At 43.7% G+C, this 25,446-nt stretch overlaps 1 protein-coding gene across 13 annotated transcripts in view; it reads right to left on the bottom strand.

The window, feature by feature from the left end:
* LOC115113578 (tight junction protein ZO-1-like) overlaps positions 1-25,446 on the bottom strand; it is a 179,298-nt gene that overhangs the window by 139,662 nt on the left and 14,190 nt on the right. For 11 of the 13 annotated variants that reach the window (XM_065013032.1, XM_065013039.1, XM_065013040.1 and 8 more), the window contains exons 1-2: positions 14,665-15,096; positions 5,339-5,666 (exon numbers count right to left, since the gene is read on the bottom strand). In XM_065013032.1, coding sequence (XP_064869104.1) covers positions 5,339-5,666; positions 14,665-14,759 — 423 coding nt within the window. In that variant the 5' untranslated portion in view covers positions 14,760-15,096. Of the gene's footprint in view, positions 1-5,338; positions 5,667-14,664; positions 15,097-25,446 lie in introns of those variants that run through there. The other 2 variants (XM_065013035.1, XM_065013036.1) reach the window with 1 other exon arrangement.

The raw sequence follows: 25,446 nt of genomic DNA, 5'->3' as shown, positions 1-25,446 counted from the left end.
TGGAGGAGGAGGTTTTAGCCCAAGGCCTAGCCTGGCTGTCATCTATGCTGGCAGTCAGTGTTCTTCACTGAAAGATTTGGAGCACCATATCACTATCACAAATGAGATTGAAAGAGAGAGGTAAATGTCAGAGAACCGACAAAGAGAGAAAAAAACAACAGTTCATTCGGTATTCAGACCCTTTACTCACCTTTACTCACTTGAGTCTTCTTGGGTATGACTCTACAAGCTTGGCACACTTGTATTTGGGGAGTTTCTCCTATTCTTCTCTGCAGATCCTCTCAAGCTCTGTCAGTTTGGATGTATTGTGTGTGCATGTATTAAATTACTGATCTTGTTTTGGCTGATTTCACGAGGCTACAGATGAAAAACAATATGTTTACCTTCCATTTTGGACTTATTTTATTATACTGATCAACAACATTTGTATAGAAGAAGCAATCTCTTTAAGACCCATGACGTCATTCACACACAGAGTCCGTTCAAGGCTCGAGCAAAGATAATCTTGACTGGGAGAGACATGAGGTGGGGGAAGACGAAGTGAATGAATACAGTTTTTGGTGACAATCAGCTTAGTAATCAGCAATATTTTGCGTTATGGTTTGCATATTATCACAACAAGGTACTCTAGTGAATTGATGTTGGCTTCATCTGTAAGCTAGCAAGGAAATGTAGCCTACAAAAATCTTCTTGCTTTGTAGTGTTCTAGCATGTACTGGACATTGTTTTGGGAAAAGTTCTGCCGTGTCGCATTATTCAAGTGTGTAAACTTCAATACATAATAAGTGGTGATACAGCCCAGAATCCCATGTGAGTTCAGTGGTTCTTCATGGCAGGCTAGAGCTAGCAATGAGGAAGTTGATCAGGCACGGGGCTCTCGCGCTATGGTGACATCGGCTGCGCTGATAGACAGACTTGATACACTCTCAATCAGTAGATGACGTGAGACACGTTTGATAGAAGTACCGAAAGTAACAAATATTCTAGTACCAAACCATTTTTCGTGTTCTAGAATCAAAAAAGCACAGAAGTTTCACTATAATGTGCAACACTAGTGCATGTGTATTGCTGGATTTGAGCTTTAAATACTTGATACACTAGAAGTGAATGATTACATGTATGAGGAATGTATATAGTGGGGTCAATGGGCTGTCTTGTTAGACTTCAGTACAGCTTTTGACATTATCGATCATAGTCTGCTGCTGGAAACTTATGTGTTATGGCTTTAAACCCCCTGCTATAATGTGAATAAAGAGTTACTTGTCTAACAGAACACAGAGGGTGTTCCTTAATGGAAGCCTCTCAAATATAATCCAGTAAGAATCAGGAATTCCCCAGGGTAGCTGTTTAGGTCACTTGCTTTTTACATTTTTCACTAACGACATGCCACTGACTTTGAGTAAAGCCAGAGTGTCTATGTATGCGGATGACTCAACACTATACAGCTACTACAGCGACTGAAATGACTGCAATACTCAACAAAGAGCTTTAGATAGTTTTAGAGTGGGTGGCAAGGAATAAGTTAGCCCCAAATATTTCTAAAACTAAAAGCATTGTAACACTCACTAAACCCTGAACCTCAACTAAATCTTGTAATAAATAATGTGGAACTTGAGCAAGTTGAGATGACGAAACTGCTTGGAGTAACCCTATATTATAAACTGTCATGGTCAAAACATATTTTTATTTGACCTTTTATTTAACTAAGCAAGTCAGTTAAGAACAAATTCTTATTTTCAATGACAGCCTAGGAACATGCATATCAATCTCTCCTGGCTGAAAGTGGAGGAGAGATTGACTTGATCACTACTTTGATTTATGAGAGGTATTGACATGTTGAATGCACCGACTGGCACACAGCTACAAACTACTGGCACACAGCTTGGACGCCCATGCATACCCCACAACAGGTCTCTTCACAATCCCCAAGTCCAGAACAGACTATGGGAGGCACACATTACTACATAGAGCCATGACTAAATGGAACTCTATTCCACATCATGTAACTGACGCAAGCAGTAAAATTAGATTTTAAAAAACAGATTAAAAAACACGTTATGGAACAACGGGAACTGTGAAGCAACACAAACATAGGCAGGCACACACACACACACACACGATAACATACGCACTATGCATACACATGGATTTAGTACTGTAGATATGTGGTAGTGGTGCAGTAGAGGCCTGAGGACACACTGTATGTTGTGACATCTGTGAATGTATTGTAATGTTTTTAAAATTGTATAAACTGCCTTAATTTAGCTGGAACCCAAGAAGAGTGCAGCTAATGGGGATCCATAATAACTACAAATGGAGGTTGGATAAGAAGTATGGGTCTGGAAAGTTACTAAGTGAGGGAAAAGGCAATCACTTGGCTGCGGTCACTGATTGGATAGCTGTAGATTAGTGAGGAATGGGGGGCGAGGTCAGGTCAGATGAAGGGAGAAGTAACAGTTCTATTACACACATCACTTAACTTCCTACCTAGCAACAAAGATGTATTGGCTGTCTAAATGTACAAGGAGGAGGCTCAGCCTAATAGGAGAGTATAAATACTTGGTTTGAGCTTTCACTAGTTGCCCGTTAGTTTTTCACTCTGTTTGTCAGAACCTAACAGTACGTGTGTGAATGTGTATCCAGTCAGGATAGCCATGCTGCTCTGTGCCACCTAGACCAACAGCTGGTCCATTACTGCCACCTCCAGCTCCACCACATCAATAATGGATTAACTTCTGTAAAATGCAAATGGTGCTTTTTCTAAATTTAGTCATAATGAGTACCTCTCATGCACAGACGACAGGCCGGCTGTTGTGTAGGTGGCGAATAATGAGCCCCTACCCAGACACATGAGGACAGGCCGGCTGCTGTGGAGGTGCCAAATTATGAGCCCTTACCAAAATACATGATCTCCCAATTACATCCTCATCAAAAACACAAAATAAGCAGATACAGCTGTTAGTTTAGGCTCCTCTTCCACTGGGTAATGTCTGAGTCTGTGTTTGTATCAAGGGGATTCTAGTGAGGGTGGCGCAGTAAACACAAGATGTGTCACGACAGGTGTTACATCTAAAGGAAGTGCAAATCTGTGTGTATTTATGTAAGGTGAATGTTACAAAATGTTGGCTATGTAAGAGAGTTGGCTGTTTGAATGCATGAAATGTCCTGTGTGTTCCAGTGGCCCTAAAAAGCAGCATTATTGTGCATTAGTGGCAAGTTGGCATCCTCTCACTTCATAAACCGGTGGTTGCTTTTCCGACACCCATCCCCCTCTCCCCATTCAGAGCAATTCATATGAGATGACCAGAGAGGAGAAACCAACTGCCAGCCAAGCCAAGCTGCTCTCAGCTACTGCAGATTCCCAGGGTTGTCATGGTTTTTAGAGCTTGATTCAAGCAGCTTACCATTTATCAGATTACTCTTTTTTAGAAGAATAAATCACTCACTCAGTCAGCCAGGGACATATGGAATGCTTTAGGTTTCACAGAACTCAATGGTAAACTGACAGAAGTCACATATTGCATAACTGAAGGTGTTCTGGCAGAGTGTTTGTGTGTGTGTGTGTGTGTGTGTGTGTGTGTGTGTGTGTGTGTCGCTGAGAATGATTAACAAGGCTGCATTGCACTGCTTCCCTTTCCGTACAAGCTTTCTAATATAACTGGTGTGCCATCTCTGAGAGGGGCCACATAATAACTATATACAGAGCCTTCAGAAAGTATTCACACCCCTTGACTTATTCCACATGTTGTTACAGCCTGAATTCAAAATGGATTAAATATATTTTTTTCACACCCATCTACACACAATATCCCATAATGCCTAATTAAAAAATTGCTAGACATCAAGTCTTTCCATAGATTTTCATGCCAATTTAAGTCAAAACTGTAACTAGGCCACTCAGGAACGTTCAATGTCGTCTTGGTAAGCAAATCCAGTGTATATTTGGCCTTGTGTTTTAAGTTATTAACCTGCTGAAAGGTGAATTTGTCTCCCAGTGTCTGTTGGAAAGCAGACTGAACCAAGTTTTTCTCTGGGATTTTGCCTGTGCTTAGCTCTATTCTGTTAATTTTTTATCCTCCAAAAACTGGCTAGTCCTTACGGAAGACAAGCATACCCATAACATGATGCAGCCACCACTATGCTTGAAAATCTGAAGAGTGGTACTAAGTGATGTGTTGTGTTGGATTTGCCCCAAACAACATAATGCTTTGTATTCAAGACATAATGTTAATTTCTTTGCCATATGTTTTGCAGTTTTACTTTAGTGCCTTGTTGCAAACAGGATGCATGTTTTGGAATATGTTTTATTCTGTACAGGCTTCCTTCTTTTCCTTCTGTTGTTCATCCATCCTCAGTTTTCTACAATCACAGCCATTAAACTGTAACTCTTTTAAAATCACCATTAGCCTCATGGTGAAATCCCGGAGCGGTTTCCTTCCTCTCCGGCAACTGAGTTAGGAAGGATGCCTGTATCTTTGTAGTGACTGGAAGTATTGATACACCATCCAAAGTGTAATTAATAACGTCACCATGCTCAAAGGGATATTTAATCCATTCTAGATTCAGGCTGTAACACAACAAAATGTGGAAAAAGTCAAGGGGTGTGAATAATTTCTGAAGGCACTGTACTTACAGACTATCACTGAGTAAGTGGGAGGCTTCCAATTGTCAGTGATATATATGTCTATAGTAGAGCCTATAGAAATCAGTTCAGCCTGTATCGGTTCAAATAGCAATTGCTTTTCATGTATGAGGACAGAGATCAAAGCTTTGCTTTACACCACACTCCATTAGAAAACCTCCCTAAGGGAACCAAATAATGCAGCCAGGTGGTTGTATCTTTCCTAACAGTTAAAAGGTAGCAGGCCCTATTTACAAATATTTTAAAAAGGGGTAAAATATCAACTTAATTTGCTGATGGTGAAGAATGTACTATTTGTCCCCAGATAACCATGAAGTTACATGACAATATTCTTGATTTAGTTTAATAACATACCCCTATGAATATTCACTTGTACGCACTTATTTGAACTTACCTGTAGGCACTTACATGAACTGAAAAGCCCATTTGTACAGTAAAGATAGTCATCAGGTTTGACATTTTGTCAGGGAAAGATGAAAACCATATCCCTTTTAAATGGTCTCTTCAGTACCTTTGGTAATAGTTAAAGAGTTTGCGTAGATTCATGACCAACTGCAGGGGGTTTAGATAATAGCATTTAAGCAGCATTACGATAATTTATATTATCCATGAGTTTTAGGGTGACACATTATCCATGTCCTCAGTTAACTATAATTAGAAAGCAAACACACACATTTCAGCCCGTTTAGAACTTACATTGGAGTCGAGCAGGTCTATGCTGTCCAGGCTCTTGCTGCGGTGAATACGGCCCTTGATCCTGCGGAGGGAGGGCTTGCCCTGGGTCATGGGGAGCGAGAGTGTGGAGGTGGCAAACATTACACTGCATCCTCCTATAGCACCAGAACCACACATAGCACCTGCACGAGCAGCGGCACGAGCAGCGGCACGAGCAGCGGCACGAGCAGCTGCAGCATCTTCTGCAGCTGCTTCTGCTGAATCCTGAGCTTCCGTAATGGCAGCGGATGAAGCCGCGGTGCCTATCCCCGTGGCACCTATCCCTGACAATCCATCTGTGGGAGTCACCCTGGAACACAGAGGGAGACAGAGGGACAGAGACACCACATTAGTGTTCACATACAATACGTACATACACAATCACCACTACACCACACACTTTCAAAATGGATGGACAAAGCTCAATGCTAGCAGCATTGAGACAGCAGAGACACAGCTGAATACAGAATAGATCACTACGTTTTCTCCCTTTTCTCTTAATTTCTTTAATGGACACTTTTCCCTGTTGGGTTGAGTAGCATTCAAGGCAAGTGTGCATAATTGGGTGTAATGTCATGTGACCCCTGGGGGACTGAGGTATGGAGCATCCTTCCTACTCCTCCATTATTCAGCCAGAGCTAGGCTCTACCATGCACCGCCACACTCTCCCTCTGAAGAGAACCGCTAGCTGAACAGAACCGCCAGGGACCAGGGCTACACTCATCCCCCCACAGACCCCCAGCCTGCGGGAATCCAGATGTTGGAGAGGATCGGGGCTTCTGGAGGCTATTCTGTCACAGCGGATCATTTATGTGGCTGCTGCTGCTTGGGGGAAACTATAACCTTTATACTCATATCCGGTCCCACTGTCAAACAGCCTAAAACTGCTACAGCCCTCTGAGTTTAGGAATCAAACAGGCGATGTGAAAGCTGTGAGGAGGCGAGAGAGGAAGTGGTATAACTCTGTGTCAAAGATTGTAGGGAAATCATGATTAAGCTCCTAAAGGTTTGTAATTGGCTCTGTAAACATTATTTGAAATGGCTCCAACTACAGCTGCAGCAGCACTAGAGCTCTGGGTATAGAGTGATTTAGTGACATTACTGCAATACAATAGTGCTGACTACCTAGTCCTCCCTTCTGCAAGCTGATTACTTATTCAAGTAATGTCACGGCATGTATAGTAAGCACTTTCGACCTGCATAAAATTAGACCTCAGGGCTGCACTGATACACATCTCCTTTGCTTTTGTGAGCAGTAAATGGTATGGATCGTGAAATGGGTCTTTTGAGAGGTGATTCTATAAAGACAACAAGACAGGGTCGAATCTTCTGCTGTTACCGTTTATTCACAACGCAACAAAGCTCCTCACAAGAAGAAACATTCTTTACTTTGAATTCAAAGAAAAACGATGAGCATCAAACAGAGCATAAGACCAATATAATAAGTGCCTTGTGTATGTTGGTACCACTGACTGTGTCTCAACAGATTCAGAAGAGATGCAAGATAAGAGAGAATAGCACAGAGGCCTGTTTTATCTCTGTTGGTTCGTGATAGGGCCATACACATGCTGATGTATTCACGGGCACTGAAGTTACTGGCTCCCGAAACCAAAAACCTCTAGGACAAGCCTGGGGACTGCCTCCCCTCAGTGCCCTGCCTGGCATCACATTCCCTGCTCTGGCCCCGTGATGATGGCTGATGGGCAGCAGCCCTGATGTAGAGGCTGGAAGCTGCCTGGGCTTCTCTCCCATGACCTCTTCACTCCCCCGCTACTGACCATCCCAGCCCACGCACACCAGGGATTTACTCTCAAAGCTACCAGAGTGCTCACTCACTCACTCACTCACTCACTCACTCACTCACTCACTCACTCACTCACACACACTGCATTCAATCTGGAGGAGCATCTGACAACCACAATCCCAGAGTCTTACTGTACATAGCAGCTGTGAAGAGGGGACTCCATTCATACAGCCGAGTGGCAGCGTAGAAAGTCCTGTGGGGTTCTGGAGTAGATTTCTAAGAATGAAAGACTTGCATTCAGATGGATGGTATGGCACTGTAGCTGTGCTCTCTCTCTGCTCTGATACAGGCTATGGATGGAGCACTGATCATGGTACAGTACCTCTGGATCAACTGGCCCATGCAGAGGGACCATGCAGAAGCTCTATGTGGTACACTCTACTAACCCATCTACATGAAACTAAAGCACACAGAAGAGTCCTTGTGAGAGTGAATACTTTGCGAACTATGTGTTCCAACGAAACAGAAATAAACTTGCCGCATGTGCAAATATGGACTGCTTTCCTTGCCATTGTGGAGTAATGCAGCAAGATTTTGAGCAGCTTAGACTCAAACACTGTTTGTCCTATCCCTTGTGTACCCTTACAACAAACAAGGCCTCAACTCTAAGAAAAATGAATATTTAAAAAAAATAATGTAAGCAGTAACTCTTGTGAGAGGTGAAGTTTATGAATATTACATGAAGATTTGTCCAGAAACAGAGAATCTGAAGAGGACTGAAGAGGTCATCACAGCATTTTACAGACAACCTCAGCATGGTTCTTGATCCACACGTCTTATACAAGCCTGGTCTCATAGACTAGACGTAACATAGTAAATGTAAATCCGAGTTAGTATGATATGTTATGGTTACATAAGACAGACGAAAGTAGGGTGGTTGGTCCGGGTGGATTGGTGGGCGTATAACGCGAACGTCTAGCAACCTAATGGTTGCGAGTTAGAATGTCATCTCGGACAAATTTGGCATTTTAGCGTATTAGCAACTTTCAATTACTTACTAATTTTTTGTTACTTTGCATCTACTTAGCATGTTAGCTAACCCTTCCCCTAACCATAACCATGACCCTTTTAGCTAACCCTTTAACCTAACTCCTAAACTGAACCCTAACCCCTTGCCTAACTAACATTAGCCAGCTAGCTAATGTTAGCCACCTAGCTAGAATTTGTAACATATCATACGTTTTGGAAATTCTAAATATATATTTGCAAATTGTAATTTGTAACATATCATACTAAATGGAGTGTCTCGGATTTCCATACAGAATAATACGGAATGCTTTGAGACAAGGTTGCTTTTACTGGGTAGTGAATACATAACATTACGACATCCTGGAGCTTTCGCCCCTAAACATCTATTATGGATAGTCTCTGATTCAGCATTGACGCATTTTAAAAGACATGGATATAGTTATATCATCACCGCAATAGCGCTAATGGTTTTGAAAAGCGGCAGTTTAAGTCCACTGTCCTCACCATGCGGTTCACATCATACCCAGCATGTCCATTCACTCAAATAGGACAGTAGGTATTTTGGAAGCACTGGTACATTAGTAGTGATAATAATGATGACCTATACGTCTTTGATGCCAGATACACATTTTAAGATAATCAGTGTCGACCAGGTGAACTAATTATCAAAAACAATATGGATGATTAGATTTGACATGATTCGGTAAGTGGACATTAGAAAAGCTAAATGACTATTTTACATAATCAACATGGCCTATCTGGGTAGTCAGTGAAAAGTGATACCTGACAGCAGTGCTATAAGTCCTTGACCTTGGAACACAGGAAGTAAAACAAATGTGCTGTGGGGCTGAATGGTACAGAGCAACACAGTGTCACAACTAGCACACTGACTGATACATACACCCTACAGCACAAGCGTCAAACTCATTCCAAGGAGGGCAGAGTGTCTGCGGGTTTTCGCTCCTCCCTTGTACTTGATTGATGAATTAAGGTCACTAATTAGTAAGGAACTAGTGCTTAAAGATGCACCATGCAGAAATTGTTCCGCCATTTCCTGGTTGCTAAAATCGAATAGTTCACCTAATTTCAGTTTACGTGACAAAACAAGTAAGTATAGTGTAGAGAATCATTGTTCCATCTAAACCACTGTAAAGTATATTTTCCATAACCTAGAATATTGTATTATCAGCTGTTTGAAGCTGGTGTACAAAACCAAAAGTAAAAGACACAAAAGCTAAACTTACGAACAGGAAGCATAGAAATAGCACACACATAACACATCTACAGCTTTTTAGACTTGCTTTCAATGACAATGACATTACTATAACTCACATTTCTATGTGAATTTGGTTGGTTCGCCCCAAAAAGTGACATATTGCAACTTTAAGCAAGGGAAGCATAGAAATAGCGCACATAGAACATATCTACCTCTTCTTAGACATTTTTTTATTTATTTTTTATTTTCTATTTTTTATGCTTGCAATGAGAATGACAGATTTTTAACACACATTTCTATGAGAATTTGGTCGTTTCGCACAAAAATGTTACATATTGCTCTTTCAATTGAAAGGAAAAGACAAAAATGCGCAGACACTCAGCCCTCCGTGGATCGAGTTTGACACCCCTGCCCTAGCCCCTGCCCAGTAACTACCTTAAGCTACTGGGTCCAGACTAGCTCCATGGTTCAGCTGTGGGATGAGTTGACTTCATTTAATCATTGTGGTGATGATGATCAAACACATCCTTAGGTCTTATGTCACCTTCCGTTGACTTTTACATGAGAAAGACATTGCTGTTGAAATTGTTCTCAGCTGTCTCGAAAAACACATTCAAAAGAGACTGGATTGTAGCTACACAGATCATAAACATGAAAGCAACAAACGCATGTCTCTATTTTCTGTGCTCTATATATAAAATATTAAACTATCAACTCCCTGTTCAGAGTCTATGCATGGAGTGTCAGAAAGTTTGGGCTTTGTAGGACTTGAGCATATAGCTCCATAATCAAAGCACAATAGTTCTGTTGGACTTTATTTATGCTATTCAACCTTTAAATTTTGTAGTTATTTCTTTAACCTTGATTTAACTAGGCAAATCAGTTGAGAACAAATTCTTATTTACAATGACGGCTTACCCTGACCAAACCCTAACCTGGACAACGCTGGGCCAATTGTGCGCCGCCCTATGGGATTCCCAATCACGGCCGGTTGTGATACAGCCTGGAATCGAATCAGGGTCTGTAGTGACGCCTCTAGCACTGTGATGCAGTGCCTTAGACCGCTGCGCCACTAGGGAGACCCAATGCTTAAGAGTTACGATCAAAGCTATCTTGCTGTATAGCCATTGTGTCTATATCCAATGGGAAAGGACTAGGGCCTTCAGCATTACAATGTTCAAGTACCTCTGAAGTATTTAGTTATGACCGTTCCTCACACAGCGTGCACCCTGCAGAACAATCGTCTGCACTTAACCGAGACAGCAAAGGCCAGAGAATGAATCTGATACCTCTGTCTCAGGCTTTTCTGTTGGAGGAGGAAGAAAGAACACAGCAGACACATCAATAACTGTATCTGGGCCATTACAGAAACTCACTGCACTGAGAAGGCCTATGTTTCATCCTGTGAGCCTGAGAGGGCATGAGAGGGCCTGTGAGGGCCTGAGAGGGAGTGAGAGAGACTGAGAGAGACTGAGAGGGATTGAAAGGGACTGAGAGAGACAGGGGGACTGAGAGGGATTCAGAGAGACTAAGAGGGACTGAGTGAGACTGAGAGGGAGTGAGAGGGACTGAGAGAGACAGAGGGACTGAGAGGGATTCAGAGAGACTGAGAGGGACTGAGATAGACTGAGAGGGACTGAGAGAACCTGAGAGAGACTGAGAGGGACTGAAGGACAGTACGGTCAGCACGTGGTCTACTATAGACTCTCTTGGCTAAGCCTGGCCGGACCTAACATCCCCTGAGCTCCACCACTACAACACATTACTCATCCACTACAGGTTTCATCCCTCCTGGAGCGTGGGATGACTAGAGAGGCATTTTGCTGCATCCCATTTGCATCCCTGAGATTAACAATGTCATGATGCATAAAAAAATAATTAAAGAATATGAAAGGGCCAAAACAAAGCAAAGCATATTAAACCAAGTGGAAAAGATAATTGGGGAGAAAAAAAAAACGCAGGCGTTATTTAAACTCATGAGGTGGCCAGGAGAAAGGACGCAAGGCAGGTCGGATCAGAGGGATCGCCACCCTGATTAGGTAGGCTAGACAGATGGATAGACAGATTAGGTATTTAGACCTGCATCTGACATGACAGGCCAACGGTCACATCCGAACACTGTGGTGACCCCTGTGGAGAGGCACATAAAGACCCACCATCAACACAGCACACTGTAGCCACACGCCTCATCTTTCCTGATCACTTCTCCACGTAGATCCTCCTTATTAGAGAGGGTGAAACACTTACAATAAAAGCACAGCTTGGCATAATGTCTGGTAATGGAGTGTAAAGTGTATTAACCCAAGTCCAGGTTGACACTAGGCTCTGACTAACCGTGTGTACATGTAATGTAAGGGTAATAATTGAACAGTAGGGCAGGAACATCTGCTCAGCATCTGGGTGATGGGGGATCTGTCCATGGACTGCACTGAGGTGAGGACAAAGCCTTCCCTAACCCTAACTGGCAAGGTGAGAGCCGCAGGGCATCTCACTGAGTGTGAGCTAACTCCAGTTCGGTTTCTTTCTCTTTTCTTACTAGAAAGAAACAGAAAAAGTAGGGTAGTTGAGTCACCTTGTCATACTTCCTAGACTCGTGATCTATTCACTTGATAAAGCTGGATGTAGTCCCGTAAAGAGAAATATAAAAAGCCCCGTCTAGAGGACATTACCAAGTTCATATGAGAAAGGGACATGTGGTTAGCTAGTTTGTCATGTCCTCCGGTGTTTGTGGTCCAGTGACTGATTCCATCTTGTCAGCCTCCTGTGAGTCTTCATGACAGGCATGAGTCATTCTGGCCGGGAGAATCTTTGACTCACAGTTATGCTTCTCCACGTCTGTATCTTCCTGGAGGGGATACATGTCTGATAGGTCTTGTTGTCATTGCTCCTCCAGTCAGGCTTTTTTAGGAGCAATGATCGCAGTTACATTACCATGAGGTCTTGAAGGCCCCGAACATGGGCTCTGTGCTTGATAAATTAATGCACCGTTTGTTGGTCTGTGTGTGAAGGGAAAAGGACTGAAGAGAGAGAGAGAGAGAGAGAGATTAAATTCATCGGGGCATGGACTCTACTAGGTGTCGTAAGTGTTCCACAGGGATGTTGGCCCATGTTGACTCCAATGCTTCCCACCATTGTGTCAAGTTGGCTGGATGTCCTTTGGGTGGTCGACCATTTTTGATACACACGAGAAACTGTTGAGTGTGAAAAACCCAGCAGCATTGCAGTTCTTGGCACAAACCGGTGCGTCTGGCACCTACTACCATACCCCGTTCAAAGGCTCTTAAATATATTTGTTTTGCCTATTCACCCTTGAATGGCACACATACACAATCCATGTCTCAACTGTCTCAATGCTTAACATGTGTCCTCCCCTTCATCTAAACTGATTGAAGTGGACATCATTAAGGGATCATATATTTCACCAAGATTCACCTGGTCAGTCTATGTCATGGAAAGAGCAGGTGTCCTTAATGTTTTGTATACTCAGTGTATATTAACAGCCATCCTCCTATCCTTTTTAATATGGTCAGTGTTGGCTCCACTGAGAGCACCCTGCTGTGTATGATAAGCCCACTTACAACCGTCTTAAATGATGCCTGATTCAAATGTCCCCCCCATGAGGTGAAGGCACTGTATGGGGGTGGGGATAGGGGCAGCCACAAGTCAATAAACCCAATTTAATCTGTTCCCTTTAGTGCCATAAACCAGCTGAGAGGAGATTACAACCATTCTGGCCAATGACTCAATACAAAACAACAGGAAGTTAGCCTAGCAGGGGCTAGCTGGCTTCTGCTTGGGGCAGTCCATCAGGCAATATCGTAATCTCATTTTAATGGGTATCCCCCTCCCCCCACCATGGGATGGGATGACCCTGAGACCCATCGCACAGCACGGCCTCTCTTAAGGGAGCAGTGTCAAAAAAAGAACCTCAGTGCTTGCTGCTGCTCTCTCAACACTAGTGACAGCATTCACACAAAGAAAGGAGGAGCACATTCTAGAAGAGAAAACATTCTTCCCACTCCCAATCTGAGGCTTTTTGACTGCTGATCTGGAATCTTCTTCACACACAGAGTTGGAATGTTTTCATAAACATGATTTATTTATCCTGAAGCAGTAAGGGTTTGATTTCATGATAAGGTGGTTACTAAGACACTAAGTAAAAGGGTTTCGGAGAACGACCAAACACAGGTAGTTGACAAGGCTTTGTCCTGGTCTTACCGTGACTACTGCAGTATAATACAGAACCACTCCACGTTTCCATAGGTTGAACTTGAACTAAACCACTGGGGTATAAGGACAAGTGAATATAGTATGGTGGTCACATCTGGATGGACGAATCGTGTTCTGTGTAATGGACGGATGGTAAATTAGATTATTTGTCAATCTGGTTATCAACAGACCGGTGGGAAGGCTGAGATGTAGACACACACCACAGAGAGCGTGACAGGGGTTCTGATGATTAGATACACCCATCAACAGGAAATCCTTCCAGTGATATAGCTTTCCATGCACCAGTAATTCCTGTTTTACAGTAGTATTGAACAATAACTGATAACAGAAGGAGATTATGTTTCATGCTACATATTTTCATGCTATTCATTTGAATTAGATGCAGAGAGCAAAAAATGAAGCAACATCGAGTCCACACAGTATTCATCAGACTAAAATATAATGTATCCGACATATTTGACACATTGTGTCTAGATAACAATGCCTTTATTACTTACTACTTTCACCTGGTCTTTCATCTTTTCTGGATCATTCTAGATCATCACAGTTAATGTGTGATTTCTTCCTCTGAGAGGGATGTGCCACCACTAGTTCATCACAGACAGATTACAACCATGTGCTACTGGCATTCTATCACCCTGCCCAAATAACACAGTGTAGGCACAAATACAACCAAGTAGGCATAACAATCTCCCTGCCTGAAACACATACATGACAGATACAACCATGTATCGGCATCGGCTAACAATCCCCCTGCCCAGAGAACACATATACAACCATATACCGGCATACAATCTTCCTCCCTGCCCACTACCACAGTCATGGCAACAATGAGCACAAATAGGGAGGCTGAGCTGACTTCCGCAAACAGCTGCTGCTCATCCTAACTAAGCATGTCACAAAGAGAGACTCCCACTCTCCTTGACAACAAAGCTAAAAAGATCATTGTTGGCTGTGTGGTTCCTCTCTCTGTCTCTCTGTCTTCCTCTCCGCTGTCATTAGAGTGATACGGTAGACTGTAGATACACTATGCTATACTCCTCTCCTCAGCATCACCCCGGTTCCCCACACGGTGAAATCCATACTCACCACATCTGTCTCTTAGGAGGGATGCAATTGTCTCTGTTGACGGCAGTCACCCCCATAGCCATCTGCATCACCGTTATGTATTGCTGGTACTTCATTTTGTCCACCACTACTAGGAATCCACACCACAAACCAGTTTATGGAAAACATGTAATTTCTATTCGCTGGCATCCGCCTGCACCGCGTCTTCCTTGTTCAGCATCAGAACGCCATTTCCAGCGCTGAAGGACTGACAGGGAAAACACTCCCCACGGAGCTCAACAAAAGGTACCATGCCGCTGCAACCCATGTCTGCAATGACACCCTAATCTCATTAGTGCTCAAGAATAGATGGCTTATCCATTCAATGTTAGTCAGGACCACAACATTGTTTTGTTGTTCGCCCTAGAGGCACTTTTCTTTGGAGGAAAAAAACTCTAGCTAGCGAAACGCTGCAGCGGCACCCAAATGTCCGTGTGTGAGGTAGGAGGGAGTGTGCTGTGTGTGTATTTAACGAGAGAGAGAGCAGGGGAGAGAGGGAGAGGGAGGGAGAGTGGGTGCATGTCGAGAGCTCAGAGGGGTTCTTGTCCAATGAATACATCTCGGCATTTCATTTGGGTGCATGAGATAGTTTTTTTGTTTTCTCAGAGCAAACCTATGGTTCATAATTAAACCCTGCAAAAAGGGTCTGCCTAAAAACTTGATTAATGGGCTGATCCAGGACTGCTCCCAGACCGGTAGTTTTATACCTACTGAAAGGAAGGGGGAGGGGGAAGAACAGCAGAGGAGAAAGGTGGGAGGGAACAAGATACATTTTTTAATCTCTTTTCACATATTCTATTATCAACATGTTGATCACATCAAATATAACATATTTCATTAAACATAAATCATTAAACATTTCTTCCAACCCTATCTATTATATATATATAAATATATTTACAATGTTATCTTACATTTGCAGGTAACAAGGCAGTAAGTGAAAGTGAACAACAGGGTTTGCTTCATCTGTGACAGCTGTCTACCTACCGACCTTGTTGTTTTAATCTCAATCTTTTTAGTCAGCCAAACCCTGCTCCTACTGAGGTCTGAAAGGCAGTCACCATTATTCCATCACTGGTGTCAGAGTTCAACAACAAGGCTAATTGGGAAAGGGCTCTGAGAGGGGAGAACGCAACATTCATTTGAATACAGAAACGGTTTCTAAGTGGTTTACGAACACAATACTATGTATAGCTTTTGTTATTTTACTGTCCTAAACATACAGTTCTATGTTGTTTTTCTGTCCTGACGCACAACGATGTAACATCAGGAGGAGTCTCCCTTAACTACAGATCCCTCACTGTCTGGTCCCAGATTACAGATGATTAGGAATCTAAAAGTGGATTGAGTTAGATTAGCCAGCCTACTGCACACAGATTATTGTATACCGTTTCTGTTTCTCATCACACAGAAAAACAAACCATCTCCACAATGAGACAGTTCTTCTCTTTTTCCCGTACAGATATATTCCCCTCTATTATTCTCTTCTGATACATCAGAGGTCAAACCAAGCAGTCAAAGGTCAAAGGATCCCCTTGTATCTCTGGAAGGACCGCTATTTTGACATTGATTCAATGTCCAATTCTAAGCAACAGTAAACATGTCTAAATCTTCCGAGACAACGAGATGGAAAACACTATACAGAACACTAGACTTAAAAGGCCTGTCCCTTTCCAGTCCGACGTGTGTAAGATACTGTTTCTCTCTCTGCAGCTCTGTGATCTCTGAGTTCATGATCCTAGCACTGGGACTGTTTCAGAGCCCCTCGGCCTCCTGGGAAGGACCATTAACCTTTAAAGGTTAAACAAGTCTCTACGTCATGCTACAGCTCATTCATTTGAGCACAGCCACTGGACTGTATACACCAAAACATGACAACAACAGGATTGAATTGTATATAATGCAGTTATGGATATATAATATTCAAAACGGCTTGTGAAACTGACGTCAGTGTGGTGCTAACAGTATATCGTCCTCCACTGTCCCTGTCGCCATACTGGACAAACAGTGATCCTCTTCTTTTCAAAACATACGCGACCGCACTAATTGACAACATACATGTATTTTGCCACATACTATGCTAACATGCCATGTTGCCAAAAGAAGAATAAAACATGCAGTCGCTTGGCTAATAATAAATTCAGGGCCAGTGAAAGGCTGCCATTTTGTGTCCGCTGTATGTATATGGGCTGTACTCTGGGAGTAAACAAAGTGCCTGTCCAATCACATTGAGGGATGGGGCAGGATGGCATGTGTTTTAAATGGATGGTAAAGGTCTGTGTTTTAAATTGAAAATTTGGCCAGGGCACTAGACGTAACAGTTAGTAATCTTTCATTAAGCGCTAAGGGATTCTTAATGACTAAGCTGAGCCAAAATCTCCTCTACCTCCTCATAAAGCATGTCACTGCAGAGGAACATTACTGCCCATCAGCCTGGCTGGGAGGGGGAGAAGGGGTCTGATATCAGATGCCAATATGGATAGGCTATTGTGCAGAAAATATTCCTTCAATGGGCTAAATGTAACATGGACTACATTAGGCCTACATACAAACGGGCAAACATCAAATAAAATACAATTATATTTGGCACGTGCCAAATACAACAGGTGTGGGTAGACCTTACAGTGAAATACTTATTCACAAGCCCTTAACCAACAGGTGTAGGTAAACTTACAGTGAAAAGCTTACTCACAAGCCATTAACCAACAATGCAGTTTTAAGAAAAATAAGTGTTAGAAAGTATTTACTAAAATAAACTGAATAAAAAAAAATATATAAAAATAACAAATAATTAAAAAGCAACAATAAAATAAGTAGTGAGGCTATATACAGGGGTTACCGGTACAGAGTCAATGTACGGGGGCACAGGATAGTCGAGGTAATTGAGGTAATATGTACATGTAGGTAGAGGTAAAGTGACTATGCATAGATAATAAACAGAGAGTAGCAGCAGTATAAAAAGGGGGGGGGGGGGGCAATGCAAATAGTCCAGGTAACCATTTGATTAGCTATTCAGCAGGCATGCAGTTTTAAGAAAAATAAGTGTTAGAAAGTATTTACTAAAATAAACTGAATATTTTTTTATATAAAAATAACAAATAATTGAAAAGCAACAATAAAATAAGTAGTGAGGCTATATACAGGGGTTACCGGTACAGAGTCAATGTACGGGGGCACAGGATAGTCGAGGTAATTGAGGTAATATGTACATGTAGGTAGAGGTAAAGTGACTATGCATAGATAATAAACAGAGAGTAGCAGCAGTATAAAAAGGGGGGGACAATGCAAATAGTCCAGGTAACCATTTGATTAGCTATTCAGCAGTCTTAAGGCTTCGGAGTAGAAGCTGTTAAGGAGCCTTTAGGACCTAGATTTGGTGCTCCGGTACCGCTTGCCATGCAGTAGCAGAGAACAGTCTATGGCTAGGAAGGCTGGAGTCTTTGGCCATTTTTAGGGCTGGGCCGTACTGTGCCGTACGTACCACCCTCTGTAGCGCCTTGCGGTCGGAGGCCGAGCAGTTGACATAGCAGTCAGGATGCTCTCGATGGTGCAGCTGTATAACTTTTTGAGGACCTGAGGACCCATGCCAAATCTTTTCAATCTCTTGAGGGGGAAAAGGAGTTGTTGTGCACTCTTCACGACTGTCTTGGTGTGTTTGGACCAAGGAACTTGAAGCTCTCAACCTGCTCTACTACAGCCCCGTCAATGAGAATGTGCTTGGCCCTCCTTTTCCTGTAGTCAACGTGTCACGCCATGATCTGTTTCACCTGTCCTTGTGCTTGTCTCCACCCCCTCCAGATGTTGCTCATCTTTCCCTGGGTATTTATACCTGTTTTCTGTCTGTCTGTGCTAGTTCGTTTTGTTCGTTGAAACCTACCAGCATTTACCCTTGCTCCTGTCTTTGCTATTTTCCCTGTTTTCTAGTTTCCCGGTGTTGATCTTTACTGCCTGACCTGACCCTGAGAATGCCTGCCGTCCTGTACCTTTACCTCTACTCTGGATCACCGACCTCTGCCTGACCTGACCCTGAGAATGCCTGCCGTCCTGTACCTTTACCTCTACTCTGGATCACCGACCTCTGCCTGACCTGACCCTGACCTGACCCTGAGAATGCCTGCCGTCCTGTACCTTTACCTCTACTCTGGATCACCGACCTCTGCCTGACCTGACCCTGAGCCTGCCTACCGTCCTGTACCTTTACCTCTACTCTGGATCACCGACCTCTGCCAGACCTGACCCTGAGCCTGCCTACCGTCCTGTACCTTTGCCTCTACTCTGGATCACCGACCTCTGCCTGACCTGACCCTGAGCCTGACCTGACCTGACCCTGCCAGACCTGACCTGACCCTGAGCCTGCCTGCCGTCCTGTACCTTTGCCTCTACTCTGGATCACCGACCTCTGCCTGACCTGACCCTGAGCCCGCCTGCTGTTCCGGTGCCTTACACCCTCTCTGGATCATTGACCCTTGCCTGCCTTGACCTGTCGTTTGCCTGCCCGTTTAAAGAATAAACTTTATTTTCTCCAACACTGTCTGCACCTGGGTCATACCTTACAACATGATACAATGATCATCTCCTTTGTCTTGATCACGTTGAGGGAGAGGTTGTTATCCTGGCACCACACTGCTAGCTCCCTGACCTCTCATCGTTGTCGGTGATCAGGCCTACCACTGTTGTGTCCTCGGCAAACTTAATGATGGTGTTGGAGTCGTGCTTGGCCATTTAATTTAATTTAATTAGACAAGTCAGTTAAGAACAAATGCTTATTTAGAATGATGGCCTAGTAACAGTGGGTTAACTGCCTTGTTCAGGGGCAGAACGACAGATTTTTACCTTGTCAGCTCGGTAAAAACCCTTCAGTTACTGGCCCAACACTCTAACCACTAGGCTACCTGCCGCCCCCTGCCATGCAATCATGGGTGAACAGGGAGTAAAGGAGGGGACAGAACACTCACCCCTGAGGGGGGTGAGGATCAGTGTGGCAGATGTGTTGTTACCTATCCTTACCACCTGGGGGCGGCCCGTCAGTAAGTCCAGGATCCAGTTGCAGAGGGAGGTGTTTAGACCCAAGGTCCTTAGCTTAGTGATGAGCTTTGAGAGAACTATGGTGTTGAATGCTGGGCTGTAGTCAATGAATACCACTCTCATGTAGGTGTTCCTTTTGTCCAGGTGGAAAAGGGCAGTTTGGAGAGCAATAGATATTGCATCATCTGTGGATCTGTTGGGGTTGTATGCAAATTGGAATGGGTCTAGGGTTTCTGAGATAAAGGTGTTGATGTGAGCCATGATGTGTAGTTATGGCTACAGACGTGAATGCTACTGGTCGGTTGTCATTTAGGTAGGTTACCTTGGTGTTCTTGGGCACAGGGACTATGGTGGTCACCCTGAAACATGTTGGTATTACAGACTTGGTCAGGGACAGGTTGAAAATGTTGGTTGAAAGTTGAAAGTTGGTCAGCGCAGGCTCGGAGTACACATCCTGGTAATTATTCTGGCCCTGCGACCTTGTGAATGTTGACCTGTTTAAAGGTCTTACTAAAATTGGCTATAGAAAGCGTGATCATCACAGTCATCCAGAACAGCTGGTGCTCTCATGCATGCTTCAGTGTTGCTTGCCTCGAAGAGAGCATAGAAGCAATTTAGCTTGTCTGGTAGGCTTGTGTCACTGGGCAGCTTGTGGCTGTGCTTCCCTTTGTAGTCCGTAATAGTTTGCAAGCCCTGCCACATCCGACGAGTGTCAGAGCCAGTGTAGTACAATTAAATCTGTGTCCTTTATTGACGCTTTGCCTGTTTGATGGTTTGTCGGAGGGCATAGCGGGATTTCTTATAAGCGTCCGGGTTAGAGTCCCGCACCTTGAAGCGGCAGCTCTAAATCAAATCAAACTTTACTCGTCACATGCACCGAATACACACATAGGTGTTCCCGTTTGTCCAGGTGGTAAAGGGCCTCGAAAAGAAACATAAAAGGCATTTAGCTCATCTGGTAGGCTCGCATCACTGGGCAGCTTCTGTCTGAGCCTTTTCTTGTTTGCTTATGTCCTTATAGAATTGGTTGAGTGCGGTCTTAGTGCCAGCATCGGTTTGTGGTGGTAAATAAACGGCTACAAATAATATAGATGAGAACTCTCTTGGTAGATAGTGTGGTCTACAGCTTATCAAATTATACTATACCTCAGGCGAGCAATACCTCAAGACTTCTTTAATATTAGACATCACGCACCAGCTGTTGTTGACAAAAAGAAGCACCCCCACCCCTCGTCTTACCAGACATTGCTTCTCTGTTCTGCCGATGCATTGAAAATCCCTCCAACTCTATATTATCCGTGTTGTCGTTCAACCACGACTCTGTGAAACATTAGATATTACAGTTCTTAATATCCCGTTGGTAGGATAATCGTAGGTCATCAGTTTTATTTTCCAATGATTGCATGTTAGTAAGTAGAATTGATGGCAATGGGAGTTTACTCGCTCGCCTACGGATTCTCAAAAGGCAGCCCAATCTGCATCCTCTTTTCCTCCGTCTTTTCTTCACGGAAATGACCGGGATCTGGGCCTGTTCCCGGGGGAGCAGTATATCTTTCTCGTCGGACTCGTTAAAGGAAAAAGCTTCTTCCAGTTCGTGGTGAGCAATCCCAGTTCTGACATCAATAAGTTATTTTTGGTAATAAGAGACGGTAGCAGCCACATTATGTACAAAATAAGTAAAATAATGACAAAATAGCACAATTGGTTACAGGCATGTAAAACTTCAGCCATCCTCTTTGGCGCCATCTCTACTCTTTAGCTCAGTGCAGATGTTGCCTGTAATCCAATGCTTCTGGTTGGAGTATGTACGTACGGTCACTATGGGGACAACGTCATCGATGCACTTATTGATGAAGCCAGTGGCTGATGTGGTGTATGGAACATATTCCAGTCTTTGCTAGCAAAACAATCCTGTAGTTTAGCATCTGCGTCATTTGACCACTTCCTGCTTTGTGTGTGGAGTAAAGGTGGTCTACAGTTTTTATCCTCTGGTTGCACATGTAACATGCTGGTAGAAATGACGTAAAACTGATTCAAGTTTCACTGCATAAAAGTCCCCGACCACTAGGAGCGCCACCACTGGATGAGCGCTCTTGTTTGCATCTAGCCTTAAACAGCTCGTTGAGCACAATCTTAGCGCCAGCATTGGTTTGTGGTGGTAAATAGACAGCTCCGAAAAATATAGATGAGAACACTCTTGGTAAATAGCGTGGTCTACAGCTTATCATGAGATACTCTCCCTCAGGCAAGCAAAACCTTGAGACTTCATTAATATTAGATTTTGTGCACCAGCTGTTATTGAAAAAATAGAGAGACCACCACCCCTTGTCATACCTGAGACAGCTGTTCTATCTTGCCGATGCACGGAAAGCCCAGCCAGTTGTATGTTATCCATGTTGTCGTTCAGCCACGACTCGTGAACCATAAGATATTACAGTTATTACATCAATAGCCTAACCCACTCAAGCTACAGGATTGCAAGATTGCAAAAAGAACATCTGAGACCTCAGAGACCCTACTGTATGGATTTAATCAGCCAAGAAACCACAACATCCTTAAATGTAATAAATAAACAGCACCAGAACAAGAGACACGTAGCTAAGCTCGTGCCAGGATATACAAGCTGGTGAGCAGCTGGAGAAGGTCAAAATGAAACTGCTATTGTCAGCACCACTTTGTGCTTGGGAAGAACAGAGGGGTGTCCAACTGAAATAACTGTCCACAGCCTCCTTAGACATAATGGAACTTCAGGGAAAGGAACTGGTAAAACATGACCAACATAAATACAGGTGCACTATCTTAATTTGACCCTGCTTCTCACAGCAGGAAAACAATCCTGCAGAAATATAAATGTGAATTATTATGTGGATTACAGTTAATGGACATTTTTGAAGGTGTTTATACATTTTCCGTAAGGGCAAATCAAGTCCAGTGTTTGGAATTTTTCTTTTGAACATTTTTTTTAAACTTCGGAATGACAGAACGTTTTCAGTGTAAACTTAAATGACTAAAACCAAATATAAAGTATGTAGAAAATACAATAGAGGAATATATTTTTAACAAACAATCTTTAAAAACTAACAATCACCAAAATAAAAACTAGACAGTCAGGGAGAATAGAAAACAAAATGCTGTGGCATTGATTTTGATATAGCCTAATGTTTGATGTGTGCCGGAAAATTCTCTGCGACAACAGATTGATCAAATGAAAATAACAGATCTGTACACACACACACACACACACACACACACACACACACACACACACACACACTTCTATCTCCGCTTCGCCCCACCCTACCCAGCACACCTACACCTCCCAGTCACAGGTGACAGAGCCCAGCCTCCACTAACTCAGATAAACACCAGCAGTCTGCCCGCCCACTGACCACATGCCACCAGGATCAGACAGAGAGAGGGCACACAATCACATCCATTTAAGTTACTGTAGCTTTACAGTGGTCACACCTTCACGTAATTGCAGTTGTGGAGTGGAATTGAAGATTATTGGATTGGTTTAAGATTGAGATTTCCACTAGGAGCAGCACCCATCTAATGTGTTGATTATCCCTCGCCATAAATGACACTATCCACTGGCCCCAGACCATGATTAATCACATGACCCACTGCAGCAAGATTACATCTGTAGCCTTGAGCTAAAGTCCCTCACACTCTACCAGTCTCTCTCGCACTCAAACACATAATAGAGAAACACTTACACTGCAAACATAACACACACACACAAAGGTAGACATGGACACAAACAATAGACATGGACACACACGCAGAGTAGCCGTTATCACAATAACTATGTGTGGCACGTTCTGCAGTCAGGGAGCGCAGGGCAGTCAGACAGTGTAAACCTCCAGCTGCTTGGTGTCACTGCAGACATGGAGCATCACTGTAACTCAACTCTCCACTGCAGTGCTGCTTTCATTCCACACACACACACACACGTTCCCCTGCAGCGCCTCGCCTCGGCAGCCTGCACAGCCCTCCATCTCCTCTCCATCCAGAGATGGGGCTACTGATACATTTGCATACCGTACATGCTGTACCATTTGCATACCGTACATGTAATTTGTCTCACATGCCAGAGTGTAATGAAGTGAACATGAGACACTGGCAGCAATGGAAGTTGTATACAGAGGTGGTGTGGAGCATATTCATTTTAACATTACATGGGGCTGTCGGGTAATGTAATATGTATGCAAATGGTACAGAACAGTGTTTGCGAAGTGCCCACTACTTCTGCCTGTCCTCCTCAGCCTCTTCCCTCCTTTGCTCGCTGCTGTTTTGCTGTGTTTGTGGTCTGACTGTGTCTTGTTTTTTTGCAGGAGGAAAGGCAGTGAGAGGTGTGTGTGTGTGTGTGTGTGTGTGTGTGTGTGTGCGTGTGTGTGTGGCAGAGGAGGCTAGTGGGAGGCTCATTGTAACGGCTGGAATGCAATGAATGGAATGGTATCCACACATTTGACTCCATTACAATATTCCATTCCAGCCATTACAATGAGCCCATCCTCCTATAGCTCCTCCCACCAGCCTCCACTGGTGGGTGCGGCTGGTCCCGGAGGAGGCCTGGTGGAGAGAGGGGCCAGAAGGACGGTGAGGCAGGCAGGCATAGCTAGGAGGAGGGACTACGGCTTAGCTGAGAGATGAGGCACTGGCCCGGCTGTGATTTATGGCTCCAGCTTCAGGGGAGAAAGAGGAAGTTGAGAGGAAAAAGGCCTCTCCGTGTGAGGAGGGATGCCAGGTGGAGTGGGCAGCCAGGCAGGCAGGCAGGAGGCTGTGTCGCAGTGCTCCGGGTGTAGACTGCAGGCAGGAGACAGCAGGAGGTTGGGGGGAACTGGCATGCTCGGAGCTCACATTGTGGATCCAGTCAGCAGGGCAGTGAAGCAGGACTCGACATCAGCCCTCTCCTCCTCCGTCATCTCTCTTTTAAGAAGCTGTCTGGTTCAGACTTTCCCCCTAAGTGCATCACAGCACAAATATGCTGAGGCAATGATGAACAGGGGAGTGCACACGCTGGAGCATCCACTCTCCTGTCAGAAAGAGACACTTAACAGTTAATAATGACTACACTACCATACCAGTAGTCTATCTATACCGCAGCATTACAACATCAAAATATTGCCAGCCACAGGTCAATCACTGGTTTCTTATAGCAAGTAAAAACCCTATTTTAGAACCCATGTGCCAAAGGCAGGCTGTTATCTACTGCCTAAGATGGAACCGTATCCCTTGTCAAAGACCAATAGGTGAGGAAACAAAGGGGAGAAGAATCATGCAATAACCCACTGGGTGAGACTAAAAATCCCATAAAAGCTATGACTGCTAGCTTCTCAATAGAAGTCTGTGTAGCTCCCAAGAGCACCATGAAAGGTCTCAGCAGATCAGGTGGGAACACACTGCAGAGAAAGTAATTGCTTAAACAGGTTATGGGAAAAGGTCTCTGAGCTTCAGTGAAAACACTCTGAAATACAGTACCTTTCAAAAAAATCAGTATGCCATGAGTGACTTATGTCAGATCACATTCTCAACCAATGAGAGGGAGTTGTTGATCTGACTATGTTTCCATGGAGATCCGACAGGAAGCTGTGAGGATGTTGGCTCAATGCTTCACACATAAAAAAGGCTTAAAATTAATGGGAAATATGCTAAAATCAATCTTTAAAGCAACAGGACAGAAACAATATTCATATAGGCCTAATATATGTAAAACCCTCCCACAGCTGTGATGTT

The sequence above is a fragment of the Oncorhynchus nerka genome, linkage group LG28 (assembly GCF_034236695.1).
Source record: "Oncorhynchus nerka isolate Pitt River linkage group LG28, Oner_Uvic_2.0, whole genome shotgun sequence".
NCBI classification, from domain to species: domain Eukaryota; kingdom Metazoa; phylum Chordata; class Actinopteri; order Salmoniformes; family Salmonidae; genus Oncorhynchus; species Oncorhynchus nerka.
This window is presented reverse-complemented; position numbering and strand designations above follow the sequence as displayed.